General features: G+C 35.6%; 1 protein-coding gene across 1 annotated transcript in view; it reads left to right on the top strand.

Annotated features, from left to right (window-relative positions):
- Nucleotides 1-2,082, top strand: part of ARSF (arylsulfatase F) — a 64,345-nt gene extending 62,263 nt beyond the window's left edge. Inside the window, exons 9-10 of the mRNA XM_043993441.1 lie at nt 998-1,119; nt 1,715-2,082. Of these exons, the coding sequence (XP_043849376.1) occupies nt 998-1,119; nt 1,715-2,082 (490 nt within the window). The remainder of the gene's footprint in view (nt 1-997; nt 1,120-1,714) is intronic.
- Nucleotides 2,083-19,062: the final 16,980 nt, after the last annotated feature.

Below are 19,062 nucleotides of genomic sequence, written 5' to 3'. Positions count from 1 at the left end.
TTGACTTAAAGACTGTACATAGCTAATGTGCAACACAGAATGATTGGTAGATTAATAAATTAGGTTTCTGTATGTGCTTATTTTAGGCATTGATGTGGGAAAAAACTATTCTCACAGCACTGTCCCTTGTACATCTTTCTCTGTACTCAATCACATTCTGGTTTGTACTATGTTTATTATATGTGTTGTATGTACAACTTTGAACTCCCATGCTGGACTATAAATCTAGGCAAAGGCCATGTTTTATTTGCCTATAGTCTTCTACTAAAGTCATACTCTGTTGAATCATTTGATTTGGAGACCACCCATTGTTCTTGAATGCTATTGTATTAGATCATAAGCTCTAAAATATTCTTCTTCACTGTGAGTATAGATTTAGTATTGCCTGCAGTTCAAGGTTTAAGCCTACGTAAATATGGAAAAGATTGGCTTCTCAACAGAAAGTTGTTTGTTGGGTAGTGAGTTATTTGGGAGCAAAGGTATAGCATGAACATAAAGGCTATTATAATGTTCAGGTAGGGTTTGCTATTTGTGTTGATGGAACAAATACTGACTTTTATGAAATCATGAATATTTTCATTCTACAAGGATTTTCTCCAGGACAAGCATCAAGTAGTGGGCACTACATAAGTGTTAATTGAATAAAAAATATCACTTGTTAATTTAAGATTCTGTGCTGTTTCAGTCATAGGAATTGGACTGTATGAAAGTTTTGCTTGTGAAGTATAAATTGTGAAATTTAATGACATTTGTGGGAAATTGAATACATTGGGATTTACTAATTTCCACTAAGCTAACTTTGTTGCAGTAGATATTGCCCAGTATTAGTCTTTAAAGCTCACGTAAATATGTATAGATTTCTATTATTTTGTTCTTAATGTCTGAGTTTGTTTTGCCTTCTCCAGTAGTTTATAATCTCCTTGAGGAAAGGAATTACTTTCTTTGTAACACTTTGATATTTCCAAGATTGTGAAACCAGTTATTTTTATTACTTCAGAGTGATTGATGGCAAAGATCTAATGCCCTTATTGAAGGGAGAAGTCCAACAGTCAGAGCACGAATTCATGTACCACTACTGTGGCCCATTTTTACATGCTGTGAGGTGGCACCCAAGGAACAGTGAGTATAAAATATTTATGTAGTGGAAAATGGACTGAAGTAGTATCAGAAATCTAGTCCTTTGTTCTGGATATGTGACTTTGAGGATGTTACTTATCCTTTTTTGGACCAGTTTTTTTTCTTCTTCTTCAGAAAAATAAGGGGATTGTGTTGGTTGCCCTCTAAATTCCAAACCAGTCTGAATTTCCAAATTATTACCTGATGCAATCCAACAATAAGATGCATGATGATTTTTGAAGGTTCTTTTAAAAACTTCATACCTTCCTTAAAGTCACTATAATTAGTCTAAGATGTAGGGAATAATTAAATTTTTTTTTTTTTTTTGCGGAATGGATTGAATCAATACCATTTGGGGAGAAAATGAGAAGGGTTGTCGGTTTGTATCAAAGGGTTATTACCAAAAAGAAGGAAATGATAACATGACTCCCAAAGAGTAATGAGATTATAATTTTATCAATTTTGGAAAGGAGATATGTGAAACAATTGCTGTAATGTGGACAAAGGACTGGCAGTGGCATACCTGGAAAAACTGGAAAGGTTTTATATGTAACATGGATTCTCTAACAGAATATGTTTTCTCCCACTTGACCTCTAGGTGATGCTGTTTGGAAGGTCCATTATGTGACTCCAGTTTTCCAACCTGAAGGAGCAATAGGTTGCTTTGATAAATTATATTGCCCATGTGTAGGGGAAGGTGTTACACATCATGATCCACCATTGTTGTTTGACCTCTCAAGGGATCCTTCTGAATCAAAGATCCTTTCCCGAGACAATGAACCTCTCTATGATACAGTAATAGAGACAGTAGAGAGAGCATTTAAGAAGCATCAAAAGACACTCACACCAGTCCCAGAGCAACTTACTTTGTATAACAAGGATTTACCATGGCTGAGGCCATGCTGTGGTACTTTCCCATTCTGTCTGTGTGATAAGGAAGTTGGAAATTTAACTATGCAATTATAACTAAAAATCTAAGATACTTCCCATTAAAAACTGCTTCTTTCCAAATTTTAATGACGAATGACTAGCCTTCCAGTAAAGTTATGACAGTCAATATCTTTAATATTCAGGGGCAGCATGATACAATGGATAGATTGCCCAATTTGAGGTTAGAAACCTACTGGGTTCAAATCTCAGGGCTGCCACTAACTCCATGTATGGCCTTGGAGACCACCAACCTCCTTACTTAAAAGATGAAGAAAATGGGAAACCAGATAGGCAAAGTAATTTCTTCAAGAACACACAATTAGTAAGTGGCAGAACCAGGACTAGAATATAGGATTAGGGCCTATATTCTTGTATCTATGATTTAGGAGAAAAAGTATAGATCTGGGTCAGGCATTTAGTCTTATCTCTGCCATCAACAAGTAGCCGCATTACCTTAGATAAAATAATATGGGAAGAAGTATTGGAGTACAATCAAATGAGGGACAGCTCTCATGTCATCTGCTACCTGTGATACTTACTGCCTATGTAATTTTGGAAAAGTCATTAAATCTTCTTGGACATTTCCTCCTTTCTAAAATTAAGACGTTAGACTAGATGATCTTTGAGGTTCTTTACTGGCTCTCAGATTATAGTGATATTTTTGGAGCTCCAATTTTCCCATCTGTAAAATGAGGAGATAGAATAGATGATATCTCTATGTCCCCTTCCAAGTAAAGAATGAATACCTGATTTTTATGTATATGAACAGAAATATTTTCATACTATTAATTCTTAAATAAATCAATACATTTCTCCATTGCAATAAGTTGTTGTGCTATTTTAAGTTGTGATCTTTTACCCCATTGTCTCCTCTTTTTTTTTTTCTTTTCTTTTAGTGAGGCAATTGTGGTTAAGTGACTTGCCCAGGGTCACACAGCTAGTAAGTGTTAAGTGTCTAAGGTCGGATTTGAACTCAGATACTCCTGACTCCAGGGCCGGTGCTCTATCCACTGTGCCACCTAGCTGCCCCGCATTGTCTCCTCTTGACTAAAAAATAAAGCTGCAATTTTATTATTATTAATCTATCCCATCCATAAAATGAAGGTATGAAATGTCTTCTTCATTTAAACTAAATTCTGAGATCTTCTCTTCCTGTAGTGTAATGTAATTCATAGAACTAGACATGAGTAAAGTTTTAACATTTAATTTTTACCACTAGAGGGCAAGCTGGTACAACATAGTAGAGGGGAAATGTTAAAGACTTTATTATTATTTTTTTTAATCAGGAGCATACATTTAAATGACAAATAATCAAAATTTTGCAAAAGGCCCTTTCCTGCCCCTACCTATTTCATGAAATGCTTTTGTGTACTTTGGTGGAACACCTGAGATCATTGTTGAGATATATACAGTGTGGTGAAAAGAATGAGGGAATTAAAGTCAGAGGATTAAGTGCCTGAGTAGGAATCCTTACATTTTCCCTAACTGTGTCACACTGAACAAATCACTTTAACTCTGTAGTAACCAGTTTCTTCATTTTTAACTCCAAAAGCTATGATCTATAATTGATTCTCACCCATATCTAAGCAATGTTGTGTATATAAAGACGTTGACTCATCATAAGGAAAAATTTCAATCAGCCTCTTGCTTCCTGATTGGTTACCAAACTCCCCAGGACATATGTGCTTCTGCTTTTGCATACTGTGAAGAGGGCAGCCTGAGGTCCCATAATACACAGCAAAAAAGCATCATGAGGAGACTTCCGGTGCTAAGATGTAGAGTGAGGAATGAATGTTCTGAAAGTCTCCCCAGTTTCCCCTCCAAACAACTATATTACTGCCTCATAATTGATCCAGGAATGGGGAAGCAGCTTACCAGACCAGCAAGAATGGTCTGTATCAGTGGGGTGGGAGGGGAGTGAGGTTCAAGAGCAGCAGCAGCAGTAGTAGCCAGCCTCATAGCAGGGGGCCTGAAGCAAGACTCTAAACCTGGGGCAATTCACAAGTGATGCCCTGCCCACCCGCAAACCAGCAGCCCCCTAGGGAAATGATCAGCCTGTGAAGCACAGCAAGGCCCTACCCCCATGAGCCAATCCCAGCACAAGCCACTAGGGAGGCCTTGACCTCACTGCTCATCATTAGTGAAGCCCTGTCCCAAGAATGGCCAACATCAAGAACCTGACCCTGAGGCCTAATAGCAGAGAGTCCCTTCTAGGGCTGGACAACCCATCAGCAAGGCCCTACCCCTGGAACAGGTCAGCAACTAAATCCCACACCTAGGGGAGGTCAACAGGGATTCCTAACCCAGTACAAATCAGAAGGGAAGTCTGCTTTTAAGAGAAAGCAAGGAGCTAAGCCCTGAAGCCCAGGGAAAGTCAACAGTAAGAGCCAGGGCCCAAGAACAATAAGCTTGGGACAGTATATATAGGACCAGAGTCCTACTCTCACATAAAAACAAGAAGTCACAAAAAAGCAACAAAAATGAGCAAAAACAAACAAACAAAAAAAAAAGAGTTTGACTATAGCAAGTTACTATGGTGATAGGGAGGATCAAGACATACATTTAAAAGAGGACGATAGTTCCAGAATGGCTCCATGTGAAGGATCCAAGAAAAATGTAATTTGGTCTCAGGCCAAAAAAGAATTCCCTGAAGAGCTTCAAAAACAATTTTAAGAAGCAAATTAGTGTGATGGTCAGCTGTGATAGACTAAGCTCTTCTAAGCAATACAATGATCCAAGACAATTCCAAAGGACTCAAGATGAAAAATATTCTCCACGACTAGAAAAATAACTGTGGAATCTGAATCAAGATTGAGCCATACAATTTTTACTTTTTGTGTTATTGGGTTCTTGTTTTTTTAATTTTTTGAGGTTTTTCCCTTTTGTTCTGATTCTTCTTTCACAATATGAATAATGTAGAAATATTCTTAATGTGATTATACATATAAACCTATAACAGATTGCTTGCCATCTTGAGGAGAGGGGAGAAAAGGGAGGGAAGGAGGGAGAAAAATTTGGAACTCAAAATCTTATAAAAATAAATGTTAAAAACTATCTTTACATGTAACTGGAAAAAATACAATGCTATTAAGATTTTTTTTTTTGGGGGGGGTGAGGCAATTGGCATTAAGTGACTTGCCCAGGGTCACACAGCTAGCAAGTGTTAAGTGTCTGAGGCTGGATTTGAACTCAGGTCCTCCTGAATCCAGGGCTGGTGCCCTATCCACTGTGACACCTAGCTGCTCCCCACTGCACCACCTAGCTGCCCCTATTAAGATTTTTAAAAAGGAAATTAGAGAAGTAGAAGAAAAATTGGCAAAAAAGATGAGAGTAATGCAATAGCATGGGAAAAGATATTTTTAAATCCACAAAGAATGTTACCACCTAAAAAAGTAGAACTGGCCAAGTATAAAAAGAAGTACAAAAGCTCACTGAATAAAACAATTCCTTAAAAATTAGAATTGAAGAAGTGGAAATTAATGATTCTATGAAACATTAAGATATGATAAAAACAAAATAAAAATGTAAACAAAAATAAAAGACAATGCAAATTTTCTCATCAGAAAGACAACTAACCTTGAATATAGATCCAGGAAAGATAATATAAGAATTATTGAACGACTTGAAAGCCATGATAAAAAACAAACAAACAAACAACAACAACAAAACAAACAAAAAATCCCACTTCTTTCAAGAAATTATCAGGGGGCAGCTAGGTGGTGCAGTGGATGGAGCCCCAGCCCTGGATTCAGGAGGACCTGAGTTCAAATCCGTCCTCAGACACTTAAGACTTACTAGCTGTGTGACCCTGGGCAAGTCACTTAACCCCAATTGCCTCCCTAAAAAAAAAAAAATTATCAAAGCAAACTGCCCAGATATATTAGAACCAGAGAACAAAATAAAAATTTAAAGAATCCAGAGATCACCACCTGAAAGATCTCAAAATAAAACCTCCCAGGTATATCATAGCCAAATTCTAGAGTTTTCAGATCAAAGAGAAAGGATTTTAAGCAGCCAAAAAGAAGTAATTCAAACACCCTGGAGTTACAGTCAGGATTACACAGGATTTGGCAACTTCCATATTAAAGAACTGTAGGGCTTAGAATACAATATACTGGAAGGCAAAGGAGGATTTCAAACAAGAATCACCTATCCAGCAAAATTGAATATAATCCTTCAGGGAGAAAAACAGACTTTTTTTTTTTCATAAAAGTATTTTATTATTTTCCAGTTACATGTAGAGATAACATTCGTTTTTATAAAATATCTAGTTTCAAATTTTTCTCCCTGACTCCCCTCCCTACCTCCTCCCCAAGACAGCAAGCAATCTAATATAGGTTATATATGTACAATCACATTATACATATTTCTGCATTAGTCATGCTGTTCACATGTTCTTCCTTCAGGAAGAATCAGAGCAAAAAGTAAAAACCTCAAAAAAGAAAAACAAAAAAAATATATAAATAGTATGGTTCAATCTGCATTTAGACTCCATAGTTCTTTTTTTCTGGATTTTTCCATCATGAATCCTTTGGAACTATCTAGGATCATTTTATTGCTGAGAAGAGTCAAGTCTATCACAGTTGATCAATACCCAATGTTGTTGATGTTGTATACAATGTTCTCCTGGTTCTGGTCATCTCACTCAGCATCATTTCATGCAAAGTTTCTCTGAAATCTGCCTGCTCATAATTTCTTACAGCACAATAGTATTACATTCATATACCACAATTTGTTCAGCCACTTCCCAATTGATGGGCAACCCCTCAATTTCCAATTCCTTTCCACCACAAAAATAGCAGCTATAAATATTTTTGTACATGTGGTTCCTTTTCCCTTTTTTTTATGATCTCTTTGGGAAAAAGACCTAATAGTGGTATTGCAGGGTCAAAGGGTATGCACAGCTTTATATCCCTTTGGGCATAGTTCCAAATTGCTCTCCAGAATGGTTGGATCATTTCTGAGCTCCACCAACAATGCATCAGTGTTTCCATTTTTCCATAGCTTCTTCAACATTTATTATTTTCCTTTTTTGTCATATTAGTCAATCTTATAGGTGTTAGTTGGAACCTCAGAGTTCTTTTAATTTGCATTTCTCTAATCAATAGTGATATAGAGCATTTTTTCATATGGCAATAGATAACTTTGACTTCATCAGAAAACTGCCTGTTCATATCCTTTGACCATTTCTCAAATGGGGAATGACTTGAATTCTTATAAATTTGATTTTGTTCCCTATATATTTTAGAAATGAGGCCTTTATCAGAAATACTGGCTATAAAAATTATTTCCCAGCTTTCTGTCTCCCTTCTAATTTTGGATGCATTGCTACTGTTTGCACAAAACCTTTTTTAGTTTAATGTAATCAAAATCATCCAGAAAAATGGATATTTAACAAAATAGAGGACTTTCAAGGATTTCTGATTAAATGGCCAGAGCTAAATAAAACATTTGATTTATAAATACAAGACTCAAGGAAAACATAAAAAGGTAAAAAAGAAACAAGAAAGAGAAAGCATAAGAAATTCAATAAGTTTAAACTTTATATTTTGATATGACAATACAATATTTGGAACTCTTAACAAATTTAATTACTTTAAAAGCAATTAGGGGTAGCTAGGTGTCACAGTGGATAAAGCACCGGCCCTGGATTTAGGAGGATCTGAGTTCAAATCTGACCTCAGACACTTGACACTATCTGTATGACCCTGGGCAAGTCACTTAACCCCCATTGCCCTGCCAAAAAAAAAAAGAAAGAAAAAAAAGGAATTAGGAGTATATGTAAACAGAGAGTGGGGGTATAAGGTACCTTTGATGTGGTGATATCCCCCCACCAAATAATAAAAGGGTGAAAAAAATTGCACTAGAACAGGACAAGGAGAGATTGAATGAGGTAAATTATCCCACATAAAAGAGGCATGAAAAAGCTAGTAAAATGGAGGGGAAAATTGGAGGGAGTGGTGGCAGGCAAATTTTAAACCTGAATCTCATCAATACTGTCTCAAAGAAGGAATAACATAAACACCCAGTTGCATATAGAAATCTATCTTACCCTATAAGGAAATAAAAAAAGGGACAGGGATAATAGAAGAGGGAGGGGGCATTGATAAAAGGGAGGGTAAATTGGGGAAGGCAGTTATCAGAAGTAAAACACTTGTGAGTAGGAAAAAGGTGGGGAGTAACAGACAGAGGGGAATAAATAAGCAAAAAAATATCATGAAGGAAATATAGTTATTATAAACATAAATGTGAATGGGATGAACTCACCCATAAAACGGAGAAAGAAGCAAAATTGATTAAAAAACAAAATCTTACAATATTTTATTTAAAAGAAACACATTTGAAGCAGAGAGATATACACAAGAAAAATGTAGCGGGCTGGCATAAAATATATTATGATTCAACTGAATAAAGAAAGCAGGGTTTGCAATTATGATTTCAGACAAAGGAAAAGTAAAAATAGATCTAATTAAAAGAGATGAAGTAGGAAACTATATCTTGCTGAAAGGTACGCCAGACAATGAAGTCTAACATATGAACCAAATGTCATACCATCTAAATTTTTGAAGAAGTTGAATTAGTTACAGGAGGAAATAGTTAATTAAACTGTGCAAGTTGGGAATAGTTAAAAAAGATAAACAAGAAAAAAGTTAAGGAAGTGAATAAAATTGGGGAAAAGTTAGATATGATACTCTGGAGAAAATTAAATGTGAATAGAATGGAATATACATTCTTTTCAGCAGTACATGGAATCTACACAATAATTGACTATGTATTAAGACATAAAAACCTCACTATCAAATGCAGAAAAGCAGAAATAGTAAACACATCCTTTTCAGATCATAATGCATAAAAATATGTTGTATAATGGACAATAGAAAAAGAGATTAACAATTAATTGCAAATTAAATAATCTAATCCTAAAAAAAAGTGGATTAAAGAACAAATCAAAGAAAGAATTGATCATTTCATTAAAGAAAATGACAACAATGAGACAGCATACCAAAATTTATGGGATGTAGCCAAAGCAATACTTAGGGGAAATTTTATATCTCTGATTGCTTACATCTATAAAACAGAGAAAAAACATATCAGTGAATTAATTGAACATGCAAATTAAAAAAAAAACTAGAAAAAGAACAAATTAAAAATCCCCAATTAAACACCAAATTGGAAATCCTGAAAATTTAAGGAGAAATTAATAACATTGTTTGTTTTGTTTTTGTTTTTTTAGTAAGGCAATTGGGGTTAAGTGACTTGCCCAGGGTCACACAGCTAGTAAGTGTTAAGTGTCTGAGGCTGGATTTGAACTCAGGTACTCCTGAATCCAGGGCCAGTGCTCTATCTACTGCGCCATCTAGCTGCCCTGAAATTAATAACATTGAAAGTAAGAAAACCATTGAATAGAATAAATAAAAAAACAGAGAAACCATTGGTTAATTTGATTTTTTTTTTTTTACCCAGATTTTAGAGGGCCTCAAATGCTAGGCTAATGAGTTTACATTTTATCATACAGAAAATTAAGGACTCCTATATTTTTCCCTTTTTTCTTTTTTTTTTCTTTTTCTGTTTTGTTTGGGGTGGGGGTGGATAATGAGGGTTAAGTTACTTGCCCAGGGTCCCACAGTTAGTAAGTGTTTTGTGTCTGAGGCCAGATTTGAACTCAGTTTCTCCTGAATCCAGGGCCAGTGCTTTAACCACCGTGCCCCTAGCTGCCCCCCCCCTGATTTTTTTTAAAGAAGGAAAGGAGAAAACCAAATTGCTAGTATTAAAATTAAAAGGGGTGAAGTCACCACCAGTGAAGAGCAAATTAAGATAATTGCTAGGAACTATTTTGCCCAATTTTTTGACAACAAATTTGACAATTTAAATGAAATGGATGAATATCTACAAAATAAAATTACCCAGATTAAGAGAAGAAATAAAATACTAAAATGCTCCAATCTTACAAAAAGAAATTGAATAAGCCATCAATGAACTTCCTAAGAAAAATCCCCAAGACCAGATGGATTTGCAAGAGAATTCTACCAAACATTTAAAAAACAATTAATTTCACTGCTATATAAACTATTTGGGGGAATAGGTGAAGAAGGAATCTTACCAAATTCCTTTTATGACAAAAGTATGGTGTTGATACCCAAACGAGGAAGAGCAAAAACAGATAAAGAAAATTATAGATCAATTTCCCTAATGAATATTGAAGAAAAAATTTTAAATAAAATACTAGCAAAGAGATAACAGCAATATATCACAAGGATCATATATTATGACCAGGTGAGATTTATACCAAGAATGCAGTGTTGGTTCAATATTAGAAAACTATCACCATAATTTACTATATCAATAACAAAACTAACAGAAATTATATGATTATCTCAATAGGTGTAGAAAAAGCCTTTGACAAAACACAGTATCCATTCCATTAAAAACACTAGAGAGCAGAAGAATAAATGGAATTTTCCTTAAAATAAGTAATATTTATCTAAAACTATCAGGAAGTTTTATTCTTAGTGAGGATAAGCTAGAAGCCTTTCCAATACAATCAGGGGTGAAACAAGGATGCCCATTATCCTGTAGCATTATTTAGAGGTTTTTTTTGAGCGATCATTTCATGAGTTCCCAAGGATGCCCATTATCACCCCTATTATTTAATATTTTACTAGAAATGTTAGTTATAGCAATAAGAGAAAAAAAGATGTATACCAAAATAAGGTCAAAATGATACACATAAAGGATTATACTGTAAGCAAATTAAGAGAGCATGGAATAGTTTATCTGTCAGATTTATGGACAGGGGAAGAATTTAGGAGAAAATAATATTTACAGTGCATTACAAAATGTAAAAGAGACAATTTTTGATTATGCAAAATTAAAAAGCTTTTGCACAAACAAAACCAATGCAAACAAAATTATAACGAAAGTAGAAAACTAGGAAAGAATTTTTGCAACAAGTATCTCTGATAAAGGCCTCATTTCTTAAATATATAGAGGACTGAGTCAAATTTATAAAAATATTTGGCATTCCCCAATTAATAAATGGTAAAAGGATATGAACAGGCATTTTCAGACAAAGTAATATGATAAATGCTCTAAATCAGTTTTGATCAGAGAAATGTAAATTAGAACAACTCTCAGGTACCACCTCACACCTATCAGAGTGGCTAATATGACAAAAAAGGAAAATGTTGGATGTTGTAGGGGATGTGGGGAAACTTGGAGGCTAATCCACTATTAGTGGAGTTGTGAAATGATCCAACCATTCTGGAGAACAATTTGGAACTATTCCCAAAGGGCTATAATACTGTGCATACCCTTTGATCTAGCAATACTGCTACTAGGTCTATATTCCAAAGACAGCCAAAAAGGGGGGAAAGAAACTATTTGTACAAAAATATTTATAGCAGTTTGTTTTGGGATGGCTAAGAACTGGAAATCAAAGGGATGTCCATTCACTGGGGAATGGCTAAATCAGCTGTTATAAATGATTGTAATGGAATATTATGGTGCTATAAGAAGTGACAAACAGGATGATGTGAGAAAAAACTGAAAAGACATGAACTGATATATAGTAAGATGAACAGAAGCAGGAGAATGTTGTATTCAGTAACAGCAATATTGTTCAAAGAAGAACTGTGAATAATTTCACTATTCTCAGGAATACAATGATCCAAGACAATCCCAAAGGATGAATGATGAACTATACTATCCAGCTCCACAGAATGAACCAATATTGATTGAATACAGACTGAAGCATGCTATTTTCACTTTCATTAAAGTCTTCTTGTACAAAATGACTAATATGGAAGTGTTTTACATAATAGCATATGTGTAACCTATACTTGATTGGTTATTGTCCTGGGGGTGGGGGTGGGGAGGGACAGGAAGGGAGGGATAAAATTTGGAACTCAAAACTTTAAATAAAAATGTTAAAAAAAATTTAAAAAGGGAGGGGGGGGGCAGCTAGGTGGTACAGTGGATAAAGTACCAGCCCTGGATTCAGGAGGACCTGAGTTCAAATCCGGACCCATACACTTGACAGTTACTAGCTGTGTGACCCTGGGTAAGTCACTTAACCTTCATTGCCCCACAAAAAAAAATAAATAAAAAACACCACACCAAACAAGACATCACAAGAAGAAGGAGCAACCCTAAACCTTCTTATAGGTTACCTTCCTCAGTAGACCTCTACCTACTTTTTCCACCTCTAACTGGATTGATTCTCCGAAGTTATTATACTTCCATTTCCTCTAGTGTCCCACATGCCAAATACAATACATGCATGTGTATATTCTCACACATGTGTGTACATGTATATAAATATATGTTCATACACATGTACATACATACATATACATATATTCCCAAATAGAAATTTCAGAGGCTGTTGACATAGAAGTGGAATATTTGCAAGTAATGGCAAGATGAAGGGTAAGACTATTGTTATGTAAAAGCAGAGATTGAGTAAAGGAATAAGTCAAAGGGGCTAAATAGATTGAGGAACTGAGAAATTGAGATTTTTGATGGAATTAGATACTTGATGGAATATATACATATATAAATTATATGTTTTATATATTTCATCAAATACCTATTAGTGTAATTGTATATCTATATATAAAACTATTTACATCTATATGTATATATACATATAGATCTTTCTCTATGCACAGTGATCCCTGACCCACTTCCTTGTTCACATCATGACCTCCAATCCCTCTGTCCCCCAATACTCTCCCAGACTGTTTCCCCTGCTCTGACTCTATTCTTTTCCCTTTCCAATTGCTACCCACTTTGAACCATTTCAATTCTACACTATCACATACACTCAAAATCTCTCCCAATTTGTCATATCATCAATCACATCCAGCTCCCAACCTTGGATTGTCCTACCATCTACTTCTTATGCTCCTATTCACATGCCATTGAATGAAAGAAACAACAAAAGCATATTACCTGAGTCAGCTACAGAATTTATAGCATGTAATCTCATTGGGGCTTTCACAGGAGCAAGGCAATACTTCTAATCTTTTCTAATCAATTCTTTATCCCACTCACCACAGTATTTTTCCAAGGTCCTTCTCTGTCTTCAAACTTCTTACCATATCCTCTCATTCCACCCTCTCTGCTGAAAATCTCACTTCATAATTCACCAAAAAAAGAGAGGTCACTCAGCCAGATGTCTCCATTCTTCTCTTTTCCCTATTTTATATGCCCCTTATAGAATTCCCTCCATCTTCTCCTTTGTATCAGTCTCTAAGGAAGAAATGACTCTTTCTTTGCCAAGGCTTATTCTCCTGTTTGTATCCTTGATTGTTGTCCTTTCATCCTTTTCAAGTAGATTTCCTCCCATTATCATTCCCAATATGTTTTTACTCTTCAATTTTTCTATCTGCTGAATCTTTCCTAGCTGCTTTTACAAATGTCTTTGCCTTGCCAAACATTATTAAAACTCACTAGATTCCATTTTTCCTGAAATTATTATTCTTCATATCTCCCACCAAGCATATATACATATACACAGGTATAGACCATATGTGTGTATATGATATTCGTGTATATATATACACATATATGTGATATACATGTGTATGTGTATATTTTGGTTTAGTATTTCTCCTAAATTCAAGTTCCCATATACTAAACATTTTAAATTATATGTTCTGTATGCATCACAAATTTGATATGCACCAAACATTATCTATTATTTTTCTCCCAAACTTCCCTATTTCCATTTAGGGCATCACTAGCCTTCTAATCATCTAGGTTCAAACCCCAGCATTATCCTCAATTTTGAATTTTCATTTACCCTATACACTTTGGTACCCAAAAAGTCTTAGTGAACTTGCAAACCTTCGAAGCTTAAAAGTCCTTTATGGCACCTTGTATGTCTAATCAGTTATACAATCTTGTTTCTATATCCATAATATGGCTCATATTGTTGTTTTCTCTCCAATATCACAGTAACCACCCTAGGTTGAAATCTCATATCCTCTAGCCTGGATTATTATAACAACCTTTGAATTGACCTACCTGTCCCAACTCCCTCATATCTCCAATCTATCCCGCACATAGCTACCGAAGTGATTTTCCTAAAGTGTAGCTCTAACAGTGTTACCCCTTTAAGAAACTCCTGCGGCTAACATTTCTGTTGGACAGTACCTGCTTTTTATACTCTGGCCCCTTCCCATCATGCTAGTGTTCTAACACATTATTCCACTCCATATATTCTATGGTAAAACCATTTTGGCCTACTTGGCATTCTTCGCACAGAACAATTCCAATACAAGTGTTCCCCCTGTGCCTTTGAATTAGCTATCCCAGTGCCTGGAATGGTTTCCCTATTAACTTTCTCCTTCAAAAATGATAGCTTCCTTCAAGGTTCAATGCAAATACCACTTTCTTCAGGATGCCTTTCTTCATCCTTTTTATCTGCTAATTTACTTCCCCTAAATAGAAGTAAAGATCATAAAGGCTGATTTATACTTAGATATCACTTTCCTAAAATGAAAATTTCCTCTATAATTATTTTATTTTTATGATGTATTTGCCACTAGAAAGAGATTACTTGTTATTTAATAGGCACATAGATACCTCAGAAGAGGTACTATTTGGTGAAATAACAGCAGGATAGTATTTTTTTTTTTTTTAGTGAGGCAATTGGGGTTAAGTGACTTGCCCAAGGTCACACAGCTAGTAAGTGTTAAGTGTCTGAGGCCGGACCTGAACTCAGGTACTCCTGACTCCAGGGCCGGTGCTCTATCCATTGCGCCACCTAGCTGCCCTAGGATAGTATTTTTTAAAAAAACATTGCAAGGTTTTTATTTTGGCAAAAATTTGTCAAAGAAAATTAACATGCATAATTTTTTGTTTGTGGTGGTATAAGGTTCATATGAGAAGGAACTTGTAAAGAAGTTTATAGATATAGAGAAAGAAGGAGCTACTTAAGGTAGAACCAGATGATCTCCAAGAAATTTCTTGTAATGGCAAGTCATTAGGGAGAATGAGGACATTGGACTATCTCTATAAGGTTCCTTACCCTCTAAAATTTTATGATCCTATGAATTTCTAAGCTTGGGAGGCAGAGTTTGACGTAAGAGGTGGGAGATGAAAGCTTTCCAAAGATGTCGTCCTTTGTGATTTTGATCAATGATAGAAGCATAGGGTTGTCACTTGGCAACTAGGACTCTGTCCTTCAATTCACAAAACAACTATGTATGGGGGCAGCTAGGTGGTGCAGTGGATGGAGCACTGGCCCTGGAGTCAGGAGTACCTGAGTTCAAATCCGGCCTCAGACACTTGACACTTGCTAGCTGTGTGACCCTGGGCAAGTCACTTAACCCCAATTGCCTCACTTAAAAAAAAAAAAGACTATGTATGGATGTAGAAATTCATCCACAAGGTACATAGTGAATGCATGAATGTCTCTGAAGATAGTCTGAGTCACTCTGTGGTTCAAAGTGGTAAGGGCATAAGAGTGCATGGAAAAGATGACTCAAATTATCTTACACAAATGTGGCCAGCCAAGTGACCTATAAGAGAATAATCAGTGAGAATGATAGATACCCTCAAAATCAGATATTCTACCAAAGCTACAATGTCTCTATTTCTCCAAAGCAATTTAAAAAATCTTTAAGGGATTTTGTGTTGCCACAGATCATGGATACTGATGATTGTAAAAGAGACATTATTCAAATAGGATAACAAGATGAGAATATTGGGAATGAGAAAGCAAAAGGAGGATGTTATTTTGCTTTTCAATATAGGAATATATATTACTTTTATAATTTGGGGGAGAAGAAATTTATTTAAGTGTAAAGGCCAAAAACAAAAAAGCACATACATGTACACACACACATTTCCTTTCTTATGTTCCCATTGATGGACAGGGTTGAGCTACCCAAGCAGACCATTTCATTTTTTTGGTGAAGGACCTTGGGGCCAACTCAATTCTTTTTACTTTTCAAAGAATGGAGGAAAGAATAGTACTGGCCTAATCTAGAAATCTCTGTCCCCAAGATCTTAGCCTACCAGGAAAGGAAATATTCCTAACTTCTAAGTACAGTAGTTTGCAATTTAATGTGGTTTTATTTTATTTATAATTTAAGGTGATGTAAATTAATTCAGTATTTTTGATAGAAAGGTCTACTCCCTCTTCTCAAACTGTATGAGCTTCTTTTTCGCATTGCAAAAATGAAGATATGCTATACTTCCAAATGAAAATAATCTCCCTAGAGAATTATAAATAAACTTAAATGTCAATACGGGAAAAAACTAAGGGTAAAAGGCTAGTAAAAATGAAGAAAGAGTAATTTCCAGGATTCTTTCTCATTCAAAACAACCATTATTCATTCAGCGATCAAGAAAAGTAAAGAGCACATTTCTATAAGGGAAAGGAGCCTTATGCTTGGTGTCATCCAGTTGGCCTTAGCTATCATATAATAATAACACAGTGAGGATCCAAGGCACAGTAATATTAGAGTGGAACAGACAGAAAGGGTTTTTTTACCCTGAAATTTCATCTTTCACATTCTTCTTTAAATGAATCAAAATGAGATTCCTTTTAGAACATGTAAAATGTAGTACCCCCCCTCAAATATTCTTTTTTTCCCTTCATTTTTTTTGGGGGGGGAGGGCAGGGCAATGAGGGTTAAGTGACTTGCCCAGGGTTGCACAGCTAGTAAGTGTCAAGTGTCTGAGGCCAGATTTGAACTCAGGTCCTCCTGACTCCAGGGCTGGTGCTTTATCCACTACGTTATCTAGCTGCCCCCCACCCAATATTCTTAATAGCATTCCATTCTGAAAGTATCACTGCAATATCAAATAGAGTTATTGTTAAAAGCTAAATATATAATATTCATAGCCAAACTTTTCTAAAAACCTTTAATGAAACTGTACTTCAAAGCTTAATTCTAATCAAGGTAATTGAGCTTTTATAAATCTTGAATATTTGCTCCCAGACTTCTTTCCTCAAACTCCTAACTAAACTTCTACCCAGAACATTTACAACAGGAGACTTAGTTTCACATTTTAGTGAGAAGTTTGAGGCAATATGGTGTGAGTATCTTAAGCTTCCTCTCTTAAATCTCCTATCTTCTTAGCATCATATTAATTTTTGTTACCCTGCCCCACAAATTCTTTCCATAGAAGATGTGTGTTTATTCATCACTATATCTAATCTTTTTACTTGTCAGAGATCCCAGGTCATCACCAGTCATCTTGAACTTTGTCTCAGTACTGGATTTTGATGACGCTGGAGGAAAGTGATTCTGGCAACTTTGTTCAGCTCTGCCCTCATATCCAATTCATGTGTAAGTCAAGACATCACCCTCATGTTGTCATTGGTCCTTTTTTGAGAATTAAAGCTCAAGAACAACAACAAGAAGAACACTTGTTATAATGTTGGATTTGAAATCAGCCTTAAAGTTTACCTTATAATGGCCTCTTCATCTAGAAAATTAGGATTTTAGACTATTGAGGCAGTGTTTCTTTTAAAAGTATCTACATCTAATGTCTGTACTTTCCCACCATCTACTCTGTCCTTATTCTCTTGTGCTATTAAAAATATCCATCACAAACTTTTCTTTCCAACATCACTGTTGGCTCCTTAATCCTCACATTCCATCATGTTTTAACTGTCTTTATCTTCCTTGACTCCTCTTTAGCATTTGATATTATCAATCATCCTTATTTTAGTAAATATTCCCTACTGGACTTTAGAGACACTTCCTTTTTCTGGTTGTCCTGTTACCATTCTACTCTTTGTTAACTCCCATCCTATTTCCTATCCCTTAATGTGGGTATTTCTTGTTCTTCCTTCCTCCCTCTCTTCCTTCCTTCCATCCTTCCTTTCTTTCTTTCTTTCTTTTTGGTGAGGCAATTAGGGTTAAGTGACTTGCCCGGGGTCACACAGCTAGTAAGTGTCAAGTGTCTGAGGCCAGATTTGAACTCAGGTTCTCCTGACTCCAGGGCCCATACTCTATCCACTGCACCACCTAGCTGTCCCTCTTTCTTTTTTTCTTTCTTTCTTTCTTTCTTTCTTTCTTTCTTTCTTTCTTTCTTTCTTTCTTTCTTTCTTTCTTTCTTTCTTCCTCCTCCTCCTTCTCCTCCTCCTCCTCCTCCTTATTCTTCTGGGTCAGGGCAATTAGGGTTAAGTGACTAGCCCAGAGTCACACAGCTAGTAAGTTTCAAGTGTCTGAGGCTGGATTTGAACTCAGGTCCTCCTGAGTCTAGGTTTGATGCTTTATCCACTGTGCTACCTAGCTGTCCCTTGTTCTCTTTCTAAAGAATTCTTTACCTTCAATTACCAATTTTTCTTAGATGACTCTTATCTATGCAGCTAACTCTGACCTTTCTATTGAATGTCATATTCTTATCTTAAACTGCCTATAGGACATCTATGCTTAGATCTTCCTACCTTTACTCTTCATTTTTTCATACTGTTACAAAATTAATCTTTCTTATGCATGGATCAGGTTATACACTGCTCAAATGTCTATAGTGTGTCTTTCTTGCTTACTGAATACAGTTCAAAACCTTTTGCTTATAATTAAATGCTCTGCACAATCTGATGCCATCCAATTTTTCTTGCTTTAGCTCAGCCCAGCTTAGCCACACATTTACCTCTATTAGACTAGTTTCTTTCCCCCAACATATGCTACAAATTTCCACTTCTGTTGCTTTGCTCACTCTTTCCCTTATGTTTGGAATTTCCTCCTTTCCTTTGTTTATTTGTTGAATTTCTAACCATACTTTAAAGACCAAATCACATGGCATTTCCTTTCTGAAGCCTTCTATCATGTCCCTGTATTATAACAAACATTCCTCCAAACCTAAGTTAGTATTTTATTTTCATCTCTATAATGTATTTCTCATGTATATGTTATAGTTATCTATGCATGTCTTTTATCCCTCTACTAGAATATAAACTCTTTGAAGCTTAGGAATATATATCTCATCTGAAAATTGTCTTTCTCTGAGAACCTGTTAGGTTAGAGTATTTTGCACACACTAGATGCT

Source organism: Dromiciops gliroides, chromosome 3, assembly GCF_019393635.1.
Source record: "Dromiciops gliroides isolate mDroGli1 chromosome 3, mDroGli1.pri, whole genome shotgun sequence".
Lineage (NCBI taxonomy): Eukaryota > Metazoa > Chordata > Mammalia > Microbiotheria > Microbiotheriidae > Dromiciops > Dromiciops gliroides.
The sequence above is the reverse complement of the archived record's forward strand: the minus strand, read 5'-3'. Positions and strand labels throughout refer to the sequence as shown.